Genomic DNA, 20,566 nt, shown 5'->3' with positions numbered 1-20,566 from the left:
TTGCTTATCGTTGCTCAAAAAAAAAAAACTAACAAAGCAATTTATTTTACTGATCAAATCAAGACGGTTAGCAGCATTTTTTAATTATCCATTATAAGTTCAGGTTTCGATAAAAATCTGAAACTCCCTTGCCTCTGTGATGCAAGTAAGGTTTAAATTAAATGCAAAAATAAAACATCACGTCCTCTATACCTTATTTTCATCTCAAAAGAAAATATTTGCAGCTGGTATGTACCTATTTATTTGTTTAAAAATGAAAATTAATTTTAAGGAAATCCCCAGATTATTTTTACTATCAGTATCAATATTTTAAAAATATTTAAAAGTAGTAGTATTATATATTAAAGAAAAAAAAGTAAAATTCAACAGAAAGATTTCATATTAATTACTCATGAAGACATTGCTTCATCTGATTCATTTTGATCATCAGTTTCATTCATTTTTACATTGTCTGGATCTTCTTCGCCACTGCTTTGTTCTTCCCATTCATTTTCACTACTTGAATGCTCTTCAAATTCCATTTCGTCATTATCAGAGTCACTGGACACTGCAACACAAACAATAAGATTCTGACATATGCCATCAGTAATACATACCTTTATCATTAAAAACAAGGGCGGGTTCATAATCTTGAGACTCTTGTTTAGATATATTATTTATTTGTGACACCAGCAACTCTAAACGCCCCATTAACTGATTTCTTGGTGCTTGTAAAGCCAATCCAGCTTCTATAGTTCTTAAGATGTCACCAAAAATTGTTGACAAATTTGGATTAGTCATAAGAAGGCTAGTATTAATTAATATTAAATTCTTAACCCACATCAATCCGATTCGTCGGGACAAAGTTTTACCTTGGATTAATTTTGTTAATTCTTCAAATAACGGAGGAATTACATCAATAGGTAATCTTTTAATGGTGTTTTTAATTAACTGCTCATCTTTTTTTAGCAAAACAGTTTGCAATATACTTTTATCTTTGCTATGCAAGCCTTGTATTAAGAGTTTCGCAAAGTTATTTGCTCTTGGCACTTTCTCGTTGCTATCACTTTCATTGACCATAAGGTTTTCTAACCTTTTTTCCATAGGAACTTCCTGCTGGCCATCGTTTTTCCTTTTTGTGCTGATTGTACTTGACTGAGATGACAAATAATGTACGTCATTTCCCACGACGGGGGTACGGAGTTTTGAAATTTGATTTTCCTTAGAGACATTTGGCTTTAAAACATTTTCCCTCAAAAGGCACTGGAGTTTCTTATATGCTGATACTTTCTGTAAACATTGATTTGTGTAAAAGTCATCAAAATTTCGGGAAATGTGTAAACAAACTTACCACGTCCTCAAATATCTGCGTTATTGAGGTACCATAGCAAATGCACAGAGTCTCCGCGTCTCTGTAAGTTGCAGCTGCAATGTGAATGGGACTCACCGTTCCATTTTGTTGAGAATCAGCAACAATTTGCACTGTTGTTTTAGGTTTTATCGGTTTACTACATTTTCTGCTACAAAAAATAATTTTACTGTATTATCATGGAATTTCGCGTCAAATTTCGTTAAACACAAAAAACATTGCATAATTTTCTGAAACTTTTTTTTTGTATAAAGTTAAAATTAGCCAGTCTTAATTTTGTGGGCGTGCTAAAAAACCACGAGTATTTCTTTTCAACAACCATGACCACCGTTAAAACTAAATAAGTGTCGAAGCACAAAACACCATCTCTGTTAGATTCATACCGATGTCAAACAAAAAGGTGTACCTAAATCAACAGTATCTACATATTGTCAACAACATCCGACACTTGTAAGGCGTTTTATATGTTAGTCGGTAAAGGAACCTTAAAAAATGCTAATACAACACAAACAAGGTAGTAAATACTTTGATTTATTTACGACTCATTTAAATAATTATTTCTAAATAATTCCACTTCTCGAGCCATCCACTGCAAGTTTATAGAAAAGGGACAAACCAATGACCGGAGTCGTAAGTAGACCAATCTTACACTACTAAAAGTAAAAAAATTATTTAAGATAGCCCACCCATAAACACGTGCAGCAGACGAAAAATGAATGGACGACTCCATCTTCAAAAACAGGGAGTGATACGAAGATATAAACATAAAACGTGCGCCACATTTTTTTCTTTTCTGGTATGGCTATCGTTCGTGTTTGGATTGTATTTAATCTTTAATGTGCTTTGTAGGTTTTATTTTATAAAATCAGTTCTTCCCTTTTTCTCTGTCAGGTTCTGAAGATGACGAGAAGACTAAAATTTGAGCCCTAGTGTAGGATTGTATTCTTTGTAATAAAATTTCACTCAAAATATCTACTTTCATTTTTTATACCTGCCAAAGACGTGGCATAAAAGACCGCACTTGAATTCACTTTAAAGCAGTTTTAAAAATAGAACTACACAAATAAAATAAATATCTGAGAGTAAAAAAAAAACAAATAGCACAAAGGTTGAGACTTAATTGTTAGAATACGCGGCTATACGTATTTTTTTTATACAATTATGTTTAAACAAAGTAGTGGCTAGAAATACTAAAAAACTTTTTTAATCCCATTTCTTTACTATTTTGGGTTCTATACAGTTTGATTCACTAAGTAGTTAAAGTCGATGTTTTGATGCTAATCTATCAAATAATTGCGGTTATTATTATTATTTTAGGTTTGCTAAATATATTAAATAAACGTTGAAAATTTTTGTTCGTGTTGTTTCTTGTCTGTTGAAATTACACTTACAACTAGGAAATCTGATTAGCAAAAATAATTTACAATTAAGGCTCTACCACACCTCAAGAAAATTTCTATTTTAAAAGATATGCAACTTGTAAAACACCCATGCTACCTCGTTATGACAGCTGCCACTCATCTCTAAGGGTTAAAATCGTTCACCTTCGTTTACAATAACCAGTTTTATTACTGCTATTGTCAGCGGGGGAAGTGTATCCCGGCTTGCAGGTAGAGCAGAGTAAGGGGCCAATTCCAAGTTGGTGGCGCAAGTCACTGGTGCAGCGCAACTTTATAATGCTAATTTGGGTATCAAATGCTGGTTGCTAGGGGTGACGGAATAAACAAGCGCAATTTTTCGAGATAAATTGCGCCAACTTGCACTGCCTACTAGAGGTGCCGCAACTCCATGGTGCAAATTTCAATGGAAAATTCGAAAAATTGCGCTTGTTTATTCCGTCACCCCTAGCAACCAGCATTTGATACCCAAATTAGCATTATAAAGTTGCGCTGCACCAGTGACTTGCGCCACCAACTTGGAATTGGCCCCTAAGGAACTAAAATATTTATCTACTATGAAAGAAAACAAACAATATTTCTTAGCTTACGTTCGAGAGTAAAAACGCAAAAACACGTCTACTGGTATATAAAAATTGCCATTTTGTAATATTAGTTTCAAAAGTTTTGAGCGACATTTGACAGGTGTATGACGTCATCGATAATTTTTTAAATAGCACCTCCTACTTTTATTTTAGCATAAAGTCCCTTGAAAGAGAATTTTTGATATGCGGTTTAACCTAATTTACTGTCATAAGAAATGAAAAAAGCCAAGTGTGTGTTTTAAAATAAATTAATATAATCATTGTCAGAGACTGTTGAGATCTTTACTCGCAATACACACAACAAAAAAAATGCTTGTTCATATACAGCCTGTTATTGAAAGGTACGTACAAAATAAAATCGGTAATTGGTCTCGAAGTATGGGTGCTAAAAGTTAAAAAAAAGTTCAGGTAAAAGTGTTCTCCTTTTAGAGATAAAAATTATTAAAATATATGTCCAAATTCGTTGTACGCCTCTGATAAAAAGATCATCTTTCGTTTCTATAGCAACATTTAGTCTTGACAAAAGTTTTATTGTTACAGTTGCTAGGATTTACTAAAATAAATTAATTTTACCTATTTATCCTTCAGTAGCGTCTAAAAAGGTTGGATAAGGGTTAATTTTCCCCTTATAATTTTGATAACACAAAATAAGTTTTTCCGACTTCTTAGACTTTGAGAAGAACTGTCCATTTTGTTGTACGTACCTTTCAATAACACCCTGTATATAATTCCGACCATAATTCTTACTCTTATTTTTAAATTCCTGTTTCCATAAAAATTCGTACGCATTGGGCATATTCTGTAAGTAGGTAGAAAAGTAAAATTAAATTTCCAAGAATATTTTATTGTAGGTACGAAGGTACGTTATTGTGAGTATTTCTTAGTAATCTTGGAATTTTTCAACCCAAAATCTTAGAAATTTAGGTAGGTACATACCTAGTTACCTCTCGGAATGTATTTTGAATGAAGCAAATTGGTCGAAGGTTATTTCGACAGAACTTCTCTCGCCTCTGAAATACAATAAAACAAACCCAGCTTTTTCGAAAAATTATAAAATTTGATTATGCAAATTTTATTTTTTTGTGAGAACCCGGATAAGTTAAAATTTTTTCCAAAAATTCTAGATGTCTAGGGTGAAAATTCTACACGGATTTACACACCACAAGTGCAGGAATATCTAATTTTATAAAATTTAAAAAACTTTGTATTATAAATTTTGGAGATGACGTCATCCCATTGGTGGTGAAGATGATTTGCCAAGTTTTAGCATTGTTTAAGTATATTATAGTTGGACAACCTATACGGAGAATCACTTTCCCATGTAGAAAAGAATGAACATATATTTTACATCTCACTCGCTTCACTGTGAAGTGGCGGTACCTTACGAAAGGAGGTAAAAATAGTCTGTAAGTAGGTGATGTCGATAAGGTAGTAAACGGACGTATTAGTCAGTACGTTGTACGGGGAGCAGTCACAAAATAAGCGAACGTACGTGTTGAAGACTACATATATGTAATATATTTATATGTAGTGCATACCTGTTTCATGTGTGTGGTAGCACGTATATTTGCACAAAAACAAATAAAGGTTAAGGTAACAAAAATTTAATATTATCGCAGTATATTGTCCATGAACACCACTACTTTAATTAATAAGTAACAAGTCATCTAATTTGCCTCCAGAATAACTATGGGTTATCATCAAACTATGAACACCAAATTAATTCAGTATGAACATCTTACGTATTTTTTGTATTAACAGTAGTCAAATCACTAAATACATATTATCTTTGAAACTAAAATGAATTTTATCACAAAATAGTTACCACCATTTAATTATATACGATTTAGACATCAAGAAATAAATTTAAAATCGCAAAAATTAAATGTAGCAGACTTAAAACAGTCTTAAATGCGTCTTGTATGTACGTGCTTATCAGTATGTATGCATTTGAACGCACAGCAATAATCGTTCTTGATGAGTGATGACTACTGTAACACAGTAAATTCCCGAAATCGAAAATTTAAAACATTGAAAAATTCAAATATGGGAAAATTGTAAAATCGAGAAATCGAAACATAAAAAAATCAAAAAAATAAAAATTGGAAAATCTAAAATTTAAAAATCGAGAAATTGAACAATCGGTTAATTCAAAAATCGAAACATCGAACAATTGGAAAATCGAAAAATAAAAAAAAAATTGGACAATCGAAAATTTAAATATTCCGAAAATTGAACAAATTAAAATATAGAAGAACTGAAAACTCAAAAAATCGAAAAAACTAATAATTTAAAAATTGAAAAGTAAAAATTGAGAAATCGAAAAACTGAAAAATCACAAAATTGAACGAAACATCCAAAAATTTGGAAATTAAAAAATTGAGAAACAGAAGTCAAAAAAGCAGAGTCGAAAAATCGCAAACTTAAAAAATCGAAAAATTGAAAAATCAAAAACCTGAATAATAAAAAAATTGAAGAACTGAAGAACTGAAAAATCGAGAAACCGAAAAATCTAGAAATTTAAAAATTAAAATATGGAAAAGTTGAAAAATTTAATGTATGTATAAAAAACGAAAAACTGAAAACCCAAAAATAAAAAATCGAAAAATCTAGAGGTCGAAAAATCAAAGAATCGAAGTATTGAAAAATATCAAAACTGAAAGAAATATTCAAAAATTGAGAAATCGAAAAACCAATAAAGCGAAGTCGAAAAATTGAAGAATTGAAGAACTGAAAAATCGAAACTTTGAGAAGTGGGAAAATCAAAAACAGATTAATTGAGAAATCAGAAAACTGAAAATTTAACGTCAAAATTTTTTCATTGAAAAATTTAACTACTGAAGAACTGAGAAGTCAAAAAATCGAGAAATCGAGAAATCGAAAAATCTAAGATTTAAAACATTGAACAATTAAAATATCGCAAAATTGAAGAATCGAGAAATCCAATTCAATTTAAAAAATTGAAAAATTGAAAAATCGGAACATTAAAAGATTGGAAAATCCAGAAATTGAGAAGTTCAAAAGAAAAAAATCGAGAAACCGAGAAATCCAAAAATCGAAACATCGAAAAATTCAAAAACTGAGACATCGAAAAATCGAAGGATCGAGAAATTGAGGAGTCGTAAGTCGAAAAGGAAAGTTAAAAATTGAAAAATTGATAAATTGAGAAACTGAACAATCAAAATAACGAAACATCTGAATTCGATAAATTGAGAAATTAAAAAATTGAATAATCGAAAAATTTTAAAAAAGAAAAACTGGAAAATTGAAAATTAAAATTAAAAAATTGGAAAAATTGAAAAATTGAAATACAAAAGTATTGAAAACTCGAGATATCGAAAAACCTAGAATTTTAAAAAATGAAATACTAAAATATCGAAAAAAAAATCGAAGTATAAAACAGTCGAAGAATTGAAAAATCTAAAGTTTAACAATAAATTGAAAATCCAAAAAGTAAAAATCGAGAAATGGAAAATTTGAAGAATGGAAGAATTGGAAAAGCCCAAAATTGAAATATTGAAAAATTGAGACATTTAAAGTTGAAAAATCGAGAAATCGAAAAGCCTAAAAGTCTCAATAGCGTATTTATAAATCACAAGATCAGGACTATGCTATTTTTAAAATTTAAATAACATTATAAATTAGAAAATGTTCATTTTTTTTCCAAAAATCTTGACGTCCAAGGTGAAAACTCAATACGGATGCATAAACCGTAAACGGAGGATATAGTATTGTAAAATTTGGAGATTGCGTCATTTCATTGTTGGTGACAAATTTTGGTGAGTGTTTTACCATTTGATAATACAATTTGAAATGTAAATTTTGTCATTCGGAAACATTATGTATTAAATCGTTAAGATGTTCAAGAACTTTGTTCACTTATTCGTTGTAAAGTCCAATAGTCGAAACGGGTTAGTTCTTCGTAGTGGATGTGTATCAGATCAACTCTAACGAATGTCAACTTATAGATAGATCGCTTAAAGCCGATATTGGCCTGAGTGTGGTTTGGTCTGTAGATCAAACAAGTTCTCAGGCGACGAAAAATTGCATGTGGAGGGAGACTTCGGATTACAAATCGTGCCAAGAAAGTAATAAATTTATGTCGGTGTAAAATATTTGGGAGAGATGGATTTTCATTCAGATGGATTAAAATTATCATAATCACTATTGATATTAATTAACACAAAATGGCGCGCAAGTTATCAGTTGATTTCGTTAATAAATTCATAGAAACCTATATGGGATTTTTTCATGCCTTAGAAAATTAAAAAGTAAAAAATACAATAACAAAAATTTTAAAATGCAATTTACGAAAAATGACTTGATGACCTGTGCAAAGAGGAAAATTTTGGAAACGCTGACAAATATTACTTCTTAAAAAAATTAACACTTGAAGAAGTGCTTTCGGCGTAGTATTTTTGATGCTGGCGTGAACAAAATACTCTATGTCTGTGTCAGTGTGCAGTGCGCAAAGAGCTAACTGTGCAGATCTAGCCGAAAATCCGAAAACCAGATCGCTGTGTGTAGGGCTAGCATAACGGAAGTAATAAATCATCCCATCGGTTGAAGAACGTTGGGTCGGTGCACTGATGTCGGTGTTATATCCCGAGAGGGGCCCAGTACAGAGTACACCCAATAAAATGGAACACAAATAAAGCTTCAAACATGATTATTTTTATACTAAAATTCTGAAGTTTATAAACTGCAAATTTTATTTATTTATTTGTTTATCTTGTTTTCGAAATATAGTAAACAATTCAAACAATGTCTGTAACTTATTTTAATGTAAATTATATTCATGTGGTTGACAAAATCAGATGTGATTAATATTTCATCTGATTTAATAATTTAATAATAAGGTCAAAATCACACTAATGTGTGATTTTGACCTTATTCTAGATTTTATTACAGCAGAATGGCGTATTCTTTTTAAATTTTAAAAGTTACGGAAACTAGTTCAAGAAACAATTAGTTATCTCGTATTTTTGGAACAAAATCTACCAAAACGTCGGATTTCATCAATTGTTTTTCATAGAAACAAACAGTCTTGAAAGCAGCCTTTAACAACCCGGTATTACAAACATGCGTTTTTTTTTTCTGTCTTGTAATTATTTGTAATGTCAACGCCGAAAGTTTATGTCATTCTATTATTTACTTTGAAAATATATTTTCATTTTGTGTTAATATTTTTGTAACACCACGAATCAAAATTTTACTAAATCTTGTAAAACTAAACAATTATACCAGTTTAAAAACTCTTTTTAAAGTTTCTGTCAGTCTTCAGATATAGTCAAATAAAAATAGGCGTCAAATTCATTTAAATACAATTCTTTCGTATCACGTTACAACGCGTTGCTTCATATTTTTTATGTCAAGTATATTTTCATATTTTGTATATATATGTCTATACACATTACTCCTTACGGAACAATGTTAGTTATGGATTTATGGATAACTCCTCGTATAAGAGCAGAGTGAAGGGTGTTTGCCTTTGCTAATGTTTGATGGCGCCATCTGAAGTAGAGTAAAATAAACCTAATACGTTCGCTCACTGTAGTGAAAATGCGCGTTGACGAAAAATTTGTCCCACGCCCCCTGGATTCCTTGTCCTAAAGCTCACTATTTAGGCGAAGTAAAATTTGTATTAGGTTGTCCAACTATAATATACTTAAACAATGGTTTTAGTTAGCGTTTAATCATCTGCATGATATTTCTAATATACATGTAAAATATGGCAAATCCAGTAGTTTCGAAGAACACTTGTCTAATAAAAAATGGATACAGACTCCAGGCAGACAGATAGACAGATAGACAGACGGATAGACAGACATACGGGAACGGGAGACCACTTTTTTCGTACTCATGACACGTCGAGAAATTAGTACTGGACGTAGAATTGTTGACATAGACCACTTATTAACAACACTGAAATCAATCAGTCATAATATGTTGGTCTGTACTTTAGACAATATTGAAATAACTTACGAAAATTGTTATGGTTTAAAACGTGTTTTCTACTACAAATGTAATATGTACGGAATATTCGGTAATTTTTGTACAGAACCTGAAAATCATATATACAAAGTCAATTATGCAGCTATTTGTGGAGTTAGATCAACGGGCGTGGGTTATTCTCAAATATCAAAATTTTGTTCAGCTCTAGATATCCCTCAAATACCCCAGGCGACATATCGTAAAACCGAAGTTAGAGTTCTAAAGAGCATCGAAGCAGTTTTCGAAGAACAAACCAAAACGCAGGTAAAGAAGAGTACCGATTAGCTGTGAAGGCGAGGGAGGTAGATAATGATTGCGTCGCATATATTACCGTTATTGTCGATGGAGCTTGGAACAAATGCTCTTACAAATCCAATTACAATGCACTGGCTGGGGTAGGACGCAAAATTGGTGCCAGAACTAAAAAAATACTTTATGTTGGAGTCAAAAACAAACTTTGTAGTTTCTGTAAAATCTGTATGAAACAGAAAAAAAAAATTCCAACTCATAACTGTTTTAAAAACTGGGAGCAAACATCTATGTCCATGGAAGCTTCAATTATCTTAGAGGGATTTACTTTAGATACTTTATAGGAGAATTATAGGCGACGAGGATAGTAGCGTATTAAAAAAAGTTCGGGCTGCAAAACCATATGGTGCATATTATTTTATAGAAAAAATTGAATATAGAAATCACATACTTCGTACCTAATTATTGTTCCAAAATTAGAGAAATAGTTAAAACAACGAAAGCAGATATCACTATTAAAAATGTTTGTAAAAATAGTATTCTAAAATTTAGAACAGCTATTATAAGTGCTATTAAATTTAGCAAAAATAAGCCTCTTCCTTTTTTTCCAGCATATATTTGGCAATCACGAACAATGTGCAAGTTATTTTTGTTATAAAAGTGGACGGTCAAATGATATTTTATTTTCTACTTTCGCAAATGGTGTTTTATACGAACCTTACAAACAAGTTTTAAATAGAGTTGCAACTTTGTCGTCTAGTTTACTTTTTGATATTGAGAACAATGCTGCGGAATGCTACAATTCTGTCGTTAATAAATTTGTGGGAGGAAAAAGAATAAGTTTTTCTGCACGAGGATCGTATCAAGGGCGATGCTTTGCTGCGGCAATAAGTTATAATAATAAGGGTACGTTCCTAATTCCGTTATTCAAAAAAAAAAATTGGGGAGGCCAATGTTAGTATACGAAGGCGTTTGTGGAACAAAAATTGAAAAAAACAAAAACGATTAACAAAACTAAAACCTCTATTAAAAAATTGCGTATCCGAATTCTGGATTCCGGTAAAAATAATATCGTCAACGATGAACAAACGAAAACGAAGTGTATGAAAGAAAAAAATCGGATTTATTAATAAAGCTGTCACAGAGTAACGTAAATGCTATTGAAAAAGGTACTTGTGGTCAGCGAATGTGTAGGGAATGGAGTAAAGAAAGGACAAAATGAGAGACGGAATTAACATCGCAAATACCGTTAAAAGTATTGTGCATTCCGATAAAACTTTATGAAAAAATTGCCCAAGTCTATACAATTTGCTATTGACAATGAAGAAAAGGCCAAAGAAAAATTTGAAGCTCTAACAAATTTGAAAAAAAATTTTAGGAGCTTCTCCAGAAAGTAAAAATATTAAAGAGCTATTAAAAATAAAATCATTAATTTATTGTTCAATAAATGCAGTTATTACAATTACCTAGTTTGAACCCGAACCACAACTATAGGTATGTATCAGGTATAACAGGGTCCAGTGCATATAACTAAAAGATATATATATCCTTCTTAATGCTATTGTCAGGTACTTCAAAGGGTGGTCAAATAAGCTTAAGGTATTTAAAAGGTGCTCTATTGTGTGGGCCATAAATTACAGCTTACCGCTTCAGCTAATATTTTGGGTTGCCTAACTTACCAAAATTTGCCCAAAATGCTTTGCAGTTTTTTTACAATAACTAAAAGAAGTAAAATTTTAACAGAAAACGAAGAGTGGCGCCTAAAGTAGAAAAAAATTCTCTATCACCTCGATATTTTTTAAAAGCACACCGAGTTATAGTTTTCGCTAAAAATCCGCTGGGGTTTTACGCACTTTATTTTTTATTTTAAAAACTGCTACGTTTTTTAAAAAATACAAGACGCTTCCTTAAAGATTTTTATGTCATGAGCACGCACATGTATCGCCCTGCTCTTCAACTGTTAAAATAAAGGCGCAAAATGGGTTGGCGTTTTGCCTTATTTTGGCATCTTTTAATGACCGTGTGGCGGAGCCTTAAGACTGCGTACAATTATTAAGTAACAAACATTCAAGACGGACACAAAACACCCAAAAGTAAGATTTTCCGCCTTGGTACGGAATCAAACCAAGGATCCATGTCGTCTAAATAACTGTTGGGTTATAGGATGTCGTTTAGAAATAAGGTAAGATAAAAACATATTTGTTTTATGGTGTAATTGCAAATAGTTCCTTTAAAAGTGAATTTCCGTAGGCCACTGATCAAGCTCAATTTGTCAACTACTTGTACTTGTCACAATGCCCCTCTCAAATTACTTTACTCTGGTGTCACCACTATATCTTTGCTACATTACGGTTAAAACCTATAGACTGTTGATTATATGTATTCTTATTTTTATTATTTTTAATTACAAAAATTAATATTTCAGTTTTCAATTGGTTGCTACATATGAGAGACTCTTTAATTTTCTGTATTTCTTGTTTCGGTTACGGACGGTTATAATATAAATATAACTAGAGAGCGGATTTCTGTCGGGCTAGACAAGGCCAAACTCGGTACGGCTCGTACGGGATGAGAATTCATTGCAGTTACCGGCTGCACTTCGTTTATTTGAGATTAGAATAACGCTGCTTCGTTGCACTCTGCTGTTAATTCCAGTTCTCATTTAGTTAGCCGTTTGATTAATAAATCGTTAATTGTATTTATGGAATCAAGTGACAATTAAATTCAGTGATTACCTATCACCCGCTACTGAGTCCCGGCGATGCAGCGCGTCCCCACTAAAATCGTGACGTAGCCCGACAGAAATCCGCTGTCTAAATATAACACAACAAATTGCGAATCACTACTTCTGCAAATTACAAATAAATGTTTGCTAATTCTTTTTGGAAGTACAGTACTGTGTTTGTGGGTGTGGAAAACGTTATATTGAAAACTTAATCATGGATAATACACAATGCGAAAGGAAAAGAGAAAAAAAAACGAAAGGGGCAAGTTTGGCCTCGAACGCGGGACTTCCAGTCTTATCCACTACACCACGACCGGAACATATTGCACTAATGGTAACCTATTATACCGTGCATTATGTTTTTGCGAAAATTTGGACGGTTAGGGAAAAACTCAAAGCGGATTCGAATACCACACGTATAGGATTATATTGTTGTGTAATACGATAAACATAGAATTCTTTGAAATGATGACATCAAATTGTTGATGGGGATGATTAGCAGTGTCTAATAAAATAGGCAGACACCATACAGACCGACGGAGACGGAAGACTACTTTTTTCGTATTGTAGGGGTCATGAAACGTCGACAAAATATAAAAGTGGCCATTCGTCCGATGGACTCGATTACTATACTTGTTTGGCTTATGCTCGGGAAGTCAAAATCAGTGCAGATAAAAATATATTCCCCACGAATGAAAGTAAAATCGAACGCAGAAAAAATAAAATACAGAAAAAATTTGAGGCAAAGACCCGCAAAACAAGGAACACAGCAAAAATCACTTTCACAACAGCTGTAGAAAAAAATTATAAAAACGAATCTGTAAACGGAATTTTATTTATAATATGAGCATTGACTGATAACAATCAAATACGAAAATTCTGTGGAACACCCCTGATTTTAGTTTAAATATGTTGTAATTCAATATATTAATTAAAGCAAAAATTATTACGACCATATCCCATACATTCTCTGTTTAGCTTACTGTTAAGTATTTGTTTATAAAGGGCGATAAATGTAAGACGCCCGAGAAACGCTGAGTACTTCAGTTTGAATTTTATATTTTGTAGATGCGTATTTGTGATCTGAAAAGTTAGTTCGTAATAAGCTTCTAAAACGAACGGATCGCATTTTTAATACACGCACTTTAAGGACAATTGTGTTTTAATTAACCCATTTCCAAGAGGTTATGGGCCCAGTCTACGCGTAAAGTGTGTGTATATCGTGTTACGTGCCGGCGCGACAAACGAAATAAACTGAAAATGGATAACACACGTGTAAAGCGAAATAAACAACCGTTTAAGGGTGAAAAGTATAGTGTGAGGAAAGTTAGAATTCGGGCATTGTTGGCTGAGTTGGAAGTGCTACATGTCATAGACAGTGCCGTACCACCAGTGATTACAAATGAGTGGAAGAAACAAGATTTAACAGCGAAAAATGTCATCGTAGAATATCTCCACGACTCGTTTCTTGGTTTTGCGAAAGAGAATGAACAAGCACAAAAGATACTATCCAAACTAGACAATATCTACGCAAGAAGAAGTTTGGCAACTCAGTTGGCGTTAAGAAAACAACTATTAAGCCTGAAACTCCAAGGCGATAACACCTTATTCCAACACTTCACCCGCTTCGATGTCATCATTGCAGATTTAGTTGCAGTCGGAGCCGTGTTAGAAGAGATGGACAAAGTGCCCCATCTACTCTTGACGTTACCGTCCTCTTACAACGGAGTAATAACTGCATTAGAAACCCTGGGAGCGAACAATTAAAGCCTCGCCTTAAGAACGAGCAGTTCTTATTCATCGCAGAGACCCAGTGGGAGTCAAGATAACTTCAAAAGCGTACGAAATACGAAGAAATTTTTCAAAAGAAGGGTACAAAAATTTTGACAAACATCCTCTTCGAAATCTTACTATAAATTATCACATATGAAATGTGAACACTGTGGCCGACGCAATCATCAAAAGGGTGACTGTTATTATTATAAACAGATGTTGACAAAGCAAGAACAAAATCCAGGTGATAAACAACCACCACAATCAAAGCTTGCGAACACCGACCACTTTGCGTTCATGATGACTAGCTGTGATGAAAATCTACAAAACGACACCCCTGACAGCGTCGTTTTCATTCTCGATTTGGGAGCCACGGACCATATGGTCAACAGAGATGACGTTTTTACCTCCTGGTCTGTTTTGTCACCGCCATTGCAGGTTGCTGTTGCGAAAACCGGCGAATTCATGACGGCGACAAAGCGTGGTCTAATCCACGTTACCACCACGTTGGGTTTCACTGGAACCTTGCAAGATGTGTTATTTACACCCCAGGCTACAACCAACTTACTATCCATTCGTCGAATTCAAGAGAGTGGTATGAAAGTGGTATTCGATCAGGGTGTTCAAGTACAGGATAAGACGGGTAAAACAATATTAAAAGGTAAGACAAATAATGGTTTATTTGGTGTGAAGTTTAGAATTAGTAAAAACATGACCGAGAGTGGAAGTACATTAATGGTCAGAAATAGCGACAATTTTCGTTTATGGCATGAACGTTTAGGCCATATTAGCAACGGCAAATTTCAACAATTAAAACGTTGTCAAATGGCTGATAATATGTCTGATTTAAATAAAATCATGCCCACTAATGACCTTTGTGAAGCTTGTCTATATGGAAAACAAGCAAGACTTCCATTTAACAAAAATAAAAATAAAAGTCATGTGAAAAGGCCCCTATATATTGTCCATACGGATATATGCGGCCCAATTACACCATCAACATTAAGTTGTCAAAATTATTTTGCTTCCTTTATTGATGATTACACTCACTATACAGTTACATATTTATTAACGTACAAATCAGAATTATGTAAAGTTTTTAAAGACTTTGTAGCTAAAAGTGAGACACATTTCTCTCTCAAATTAGAAAACCTCTACTGTGACAATGGAGGTGAATATTTATCTAATGAAGTAAAGGAATTTTGTTTAGAAAAAGGAATAGCATTCCATTTAACGGTTCCTCATACACCACAACAAAATGGCGTAGCAGAACGTATGAATCGTACAATAACCGAAAAAGTACGATCAATGTTAAGTTCTGCAGATCTTGATAAGTCATTTTGGGGTGAAGCAGTTCAAACTGCTACATATCTTATCAACAGAACCCCGACAAAAGCGCTCAACACAAATAAAACGCCATATGAAATGTGGCACAATCGAAAGCCACAATTAAATCATTTAAAGGTGTTTGGTTCAACAGCAAATAATCATTTAAAAACAAGAAAACATAAATTTGATAATAAATCAATAAAAGGAATTCTTGTAGGCTATGAACCATAAAATAAATATGGGATGTTCATGGTAAAAAATTTATAATTGCTCGCGATGTGGTCGCGGAGGAAATAAATTTTAAAGTCTTAAGACCAAGAGAACTAGAAGGAGATCTTGAAAGTTTTAAATCTCCTAATCACAATGAACTTCCTATCAATAAAGGTGAGTCACCAAAAGTCATAAAATCAACTGAGGAACCAAAACAAGAAATTTCATTACGCAGAAGTGAACGGTTAAAAATTCGTCCACCACTATCATATGATGAAAGTCATCATAATGAACTCCTAAATTACGCTGCATCAGCTCAAGCTGAAGTAGGGTCGTTACCCGTAACATATGACGACATTAAAACAAGGCCAGATAAGAAGCAGTGGGAGCTTGCTATTAAAGACGAATTGGATTCACTTCGAGCAAATAATACCTGGACAATCGTACCTAAACCTCTAAATAAAAACATAGTTAGCTGTAGAAGGATTTTTACTATTAAAACAGATGTTCAGGGAAATCCACAAAGGTACAAAGCGCGACTGGTAGCACGGAGTTTCAGTCAAACTTATCCAGCTGATTATACAGAGATTTTTGCACCAGTCGCAAGGATTTCCACTTTCAGGCTACTGTTAGCAATTGCCAATCAGTTTAATTTGTTAGTCCATCACATGGACGTAAAAATGGCTTTCTTAAACGGAACATTAAATGAAGAAATGTATATGCAAGTTCCGGACGGTGTTAAAACTGCAAATAATCAGGTGTGCAAATTAAATAAAGCGTTATATGGTCTAAAACAGGCGTCAAGACGGTGGTTTGAACATTTTGACTCCATAATTAAAGCAAAAGGTTTTCAAAATTCAGCAGTCGATCATTGCCTTTACTACTTAAATAAAGGACACGTTAGTAAAAATATTTATATTGTATTATATGTGGATGATTTAATAATTGCCACACAGGATAAACACACAATGTTCTCCTGTAAAAAAAATATCTCATGACATGTTTTGAAATGAGAGATCTAAGTGAGGTTCGATTCTTTTTAGGAATTGAAATTAAAAGGGAAAACACTAGAATTTCTTTAAACCAAAAGTCCTACTTGAACGCTGTGTTACAAAAATTTAATATGACTGACTGCAAGTCTACTAAAACGCCCTTGCCGGAAAAAATTGATTATGTGGGCTTAAATTCAGAGGAAGGTTACAATGCACCTTGTAAAATCTGATTGGGTGTTTAATGTACGCAATGGTTTGCACACGTCCTGATTTGTCATATGTAGTAAACATCTTAAGTCGATATCAAACAAAATAATCAAACTTTATGGCAATATTTAAAGAGGGTATTACGATATGTCAAAGGAACTCTTGATTTAGAATTAATATATACAAAAGGTGACGTTAATAACATTTTAATTGGCTATGTGGATTCAGATTGGGGAAGCAATGACATTGACCGGAAAAGTACAAGCGGCTATCTTTACAAATTATTCACTACTTGTACTATAACCTGGAATACTAGAAAACAACAAACAGTTGCAGTTTCAACAACTGAAGCTGAACACATAGCATTATTTGAAAGTGTAAAAGAAGCTATGTGGCTTAAGTCTTTGTTAACTAGTATCGGTATAAGGGTTTTAAATCCAGTTGTCATTTTTGAAGACAACACCGGGTGCATAAACATTGCAAATAACCTCACAAATCACAAAAGGTCAAAACATATAGATATTAAATATCATTTTACGAGAGAGCAACTTGAAAAAGGCAACATAACCACTAAATATGTCTCCACAGGTGAACAACAAGCTGACATCTTCACCAAAGCGGTACCTGTTGCAAAATTTAAAGCAATGAGAAATAACATTGGCTTACAATAAGGACGCTTTTGTAGTTAAGAATAATTATCTTCAGCTATATACTTGGTAACCAAATCAAGATACCTGTATTTACTTCGTCGTTTCAATTTTTGAGTGGGAGTGTTGTAATTCAATATATTAATTAAAGCAAAAATTATTACGACCATATCCCATACATTCTCTGTTTAGCTTACTGTTAAGTATTTGTTTATAAAGGGCGATAAATGTAAGACGCCCGAGAAACGCTGAGTACTTCAGTTTGAATTTTATATTTTGTAGATGCGTATTTGTGATCTGAAAAGTTAGTTCGTAATAAGCTTCTAAAACGAACGGATCGCATTTTTAATACACGCACTTTAAGGACAATTGTGTTTTAATTAACCCATTTCCAAGAAAATAAAAGTGCATAAAACACATACAACAAAAACTTTCTTCGTCACGACTGAAAAGTTTCCTTTTTTATAGCACCTTACATTTTTATACATTGATTTTTCAAGGGCCTTAAATTCTGACTTCGCCAATATTAATATTACTTTTCTTTTTGACTAACAGATAAAAATTTTTTAAACAGACAGAATACAACAGTGTAAAATACATGCCAAAAAAACTGGGAATTTTCTAACGGTATTTCTGTCATTAAACATAAATTCTAGACCTTTTTTTATATTTCTAACGATGTTAAGAAGATAACAACTGTAATTAATTTTTTAGAGTAAAAAATAAATTCTTTTCATAAAATATTTGAAAAATTTTGCACATACAAACATATATAAATGAAGCTTACTTTGGCTACTTTTAAAATATCGCATAATGCTTTATAAGTTTGATTCTGTGCCAGCTGATGACCGCTACATGGATCTCTGTACCCAAATATTTGTAACTTCTTAACAATGAAAAGTACAATATAGGAACGTAAAATTTAACGTTGTTTAAGAATCTTTTACATATGCATTGCATATCATATTATGTAGCACTCTTTAAATTTTGAGAATCTCCATATTTCCTCGTTCCTCGATATCTCATTAAATCATTAATCAATGAAAATAGAAAAAAAGACATCACAGATTAATGTTGCACGTTTTTACTTATTGTAATAGGGTCCATCAGAAAATGGTCACTTTTATGTTTTCACGACGTTTCATGACCTCTAAGATACGAAAAAATAGGTGTCTCGTTTCCGGCTGCCTGTCTGTCGTTTGTCTGCGACGATTTTTATTACACACACTCTTCGAAACTACTTGATCGCTTGTTGTCAAATTTTATATGTGTTAGAAATATCATGTATACTTATATATGGTAAAATGCTCACCAAAAGTTATAATTTTCAAATATGAATTCATATTTCCGTTTTTTCAATTTTTATTAAGAATTTGTTACGAATTTTCTATATTTAAAGTTGACGTTTCTGAAATTTTTCACTTTTTTAAATGACGCTCCAACATAATGAAAGAACAAAACACAATTAGATAAAGCAATGAAGTACAGAGTGTTCTAGTCAAAAAAACTGAAATATCTATATTTGAAAACTGTTATAATTACACTTTTTATAAACAGTCTGTACACTAAAATTTAATTTCATTGATACCACAACAAAACACGTATCTCGGTTTATGTCTACATATTTGTCAAAAATAATCAGAATAAAGTGGCAACGTGGCATCAGAATTTTAAAACAAACTACAGTTATAATGCCTAAGGAGAGACTAATCAGAATACGTAAAATCATATAAGGTGCCGTACTGAAGAAATTCTGTTACCTCTCAAAAACAACACTTTGTATGGTTGCAAATAATTTTGGTGCATGGTATTGAAGGAACCATATTATAACTTTAATTTTTTACAGGTGGCTAAATTTTTTAATCTACAGTAATCATTTTTTTTTCAACAAGGACTAGATGCATAAATCATTATTGACACTTTGTGTAACAAAATGCATCGACATTTTGTCAAATATCTGCGTCACGCATAAATAGCTTACCCATTTAAAGTATATTGGTACACATGTACAACTCCACTTCTTACTGTAGCAGCTATATGTGTTGAACCATCTTGTGCAACATTAACAGATAAATGATTCACAATGTCTTCCATTAAAAAGCTTGCAATTGCATTTTTCCCATCAATTTCTTCATTCAAATTCCAACAACTTAAGAGTCGATCACCCTTAAAATATAGTTGCATTAAATGTTAATATACTGTTAAATCAAATACCTTTGAGCCACTTATCACATATGCATCACTTGTGCTCCGCACAGGATGAATATAGTGTAACAATGTAATTAAAGAAGAGTGTCCTGTGTATGTTTTGATCACCTCTTGTGAGTTTATACTCCATAATTTAATACATTTTGATGCAGTTAACAACCTATCACTATCTGGTATAGCTAAAATAGCAACAACTTTGTCATTTCCTGTAGGCCATTTACTAAAAATTGCATAAAAATAAAACAGTCATGGTACCATAAAAGGAAATACCTGCTAAGATTTTTTTTATAAAAATTCCACACCAATACATTATTATCTGTTCCTGAATAAATGTATTCATTCTTATTTGATGATAGACAGTTAATATGTTGGCTTGTGGCACTATCAATTATACAATCCACGTCACCTTTCAACAACGAATATATTAATAGGCGTCCGGAACTAGTTCCAAACACTATATGTGTATTTGTTTCGTTTATTGATTCTCTCCTTTTTTTCTTTCTTGGGGACCCAAGCTAAAAAAATAAAAATGAAAACATGCAGACGTCGATATAGGCATGTGCAGCATATGTACTACATACTACAATCAAGAAATAATTCGTAATGGTATTTTGAACCACATGGTTACCTTGCTTGTTGCATTCAAAGACATGAAATGTAAACAAGTACATGATGACGTTAAATGATAATCTGGTGTAAACTCTTGTTCAAAAGCGTTGGTTTGCGTGTTCCATATTTTAACTTTTCCTTCAGATGTAATTTGGGCAAAATATTTACCATCTTCACTAAATTGACAAGCCATTTTTGCAGCAACCGCCATGCACTTGGTCTTCTTAACCTCACTCTTTAAAACATCCAAGACCGTGACCATGTGACTATTGTCAATACAAAGAAGAATACATC

At 32.6% G+C, this 20,566-nt stretch overlaps 1 protein-coding gene across 2 annotated transcripts; it reads right to left on the bottom strand.

The window, feature by feature from the left end:
* Nucleotides 1-318: 318 nt before the first annotated feature.
* LOC135134822 (WD repeat-containing protein 43) lies at nt 319-20,549 on the bottom strand. Of its 2 annotated transcripts, none has more exons than XM_064063659.1 (7): nt 20,292-20,549; nt 19,934-20,178; nt 19,670-19,883; nt 19,437-19,621; nt 1,331-1,499; nt 597-1,269; nt 319-547 (listed from the first exon to the last, which is right to left on the bottom strand). In XM_064063659.1, exons 1-7 carry the CDS (start codon nt 20,532-20,534, stop codon nt 390-392), a joined length of 1,887 nt encoding a protein of 628 aa, XP_063919729.1. In that variant the 5' UTR covers nt 20,535-20,549; the 3' UTR covers nt 319-389. The 2 variants fall into 2 exon arrangements, with proteins under 2 accessions (XP_063919729.1, XP_063919730.1); XM_064063660.1 differs by having other exon boundaries at nt 1,331-1,496.
* Between the last annotated feature and the right edge of the window lie 17 nt (nt 20,550-20,566).

The sequence above is a fragment of the Zophobas morio genome, unplaced genomic scaffold (genome assembly GCF_036711695.1).
Source record: "Zophobas morio isolate AGI-343-1 ecotype UQ-CSIRO unplaced genomic scaffold, CSIRO_AGI_Zmor_V1 ptg000024l, whole genome shotgun sequence".
NCBI lineage: Eukaryota > Metazoa > Arthropoda > Insecta > Coleoptera > Tenebrionidae > Zophobas > Zophobas morio.
Note: the sequence above shows the minus strand (reverse complement) of the source record. Positions and strands in the feature narration are given on the sequence as shown.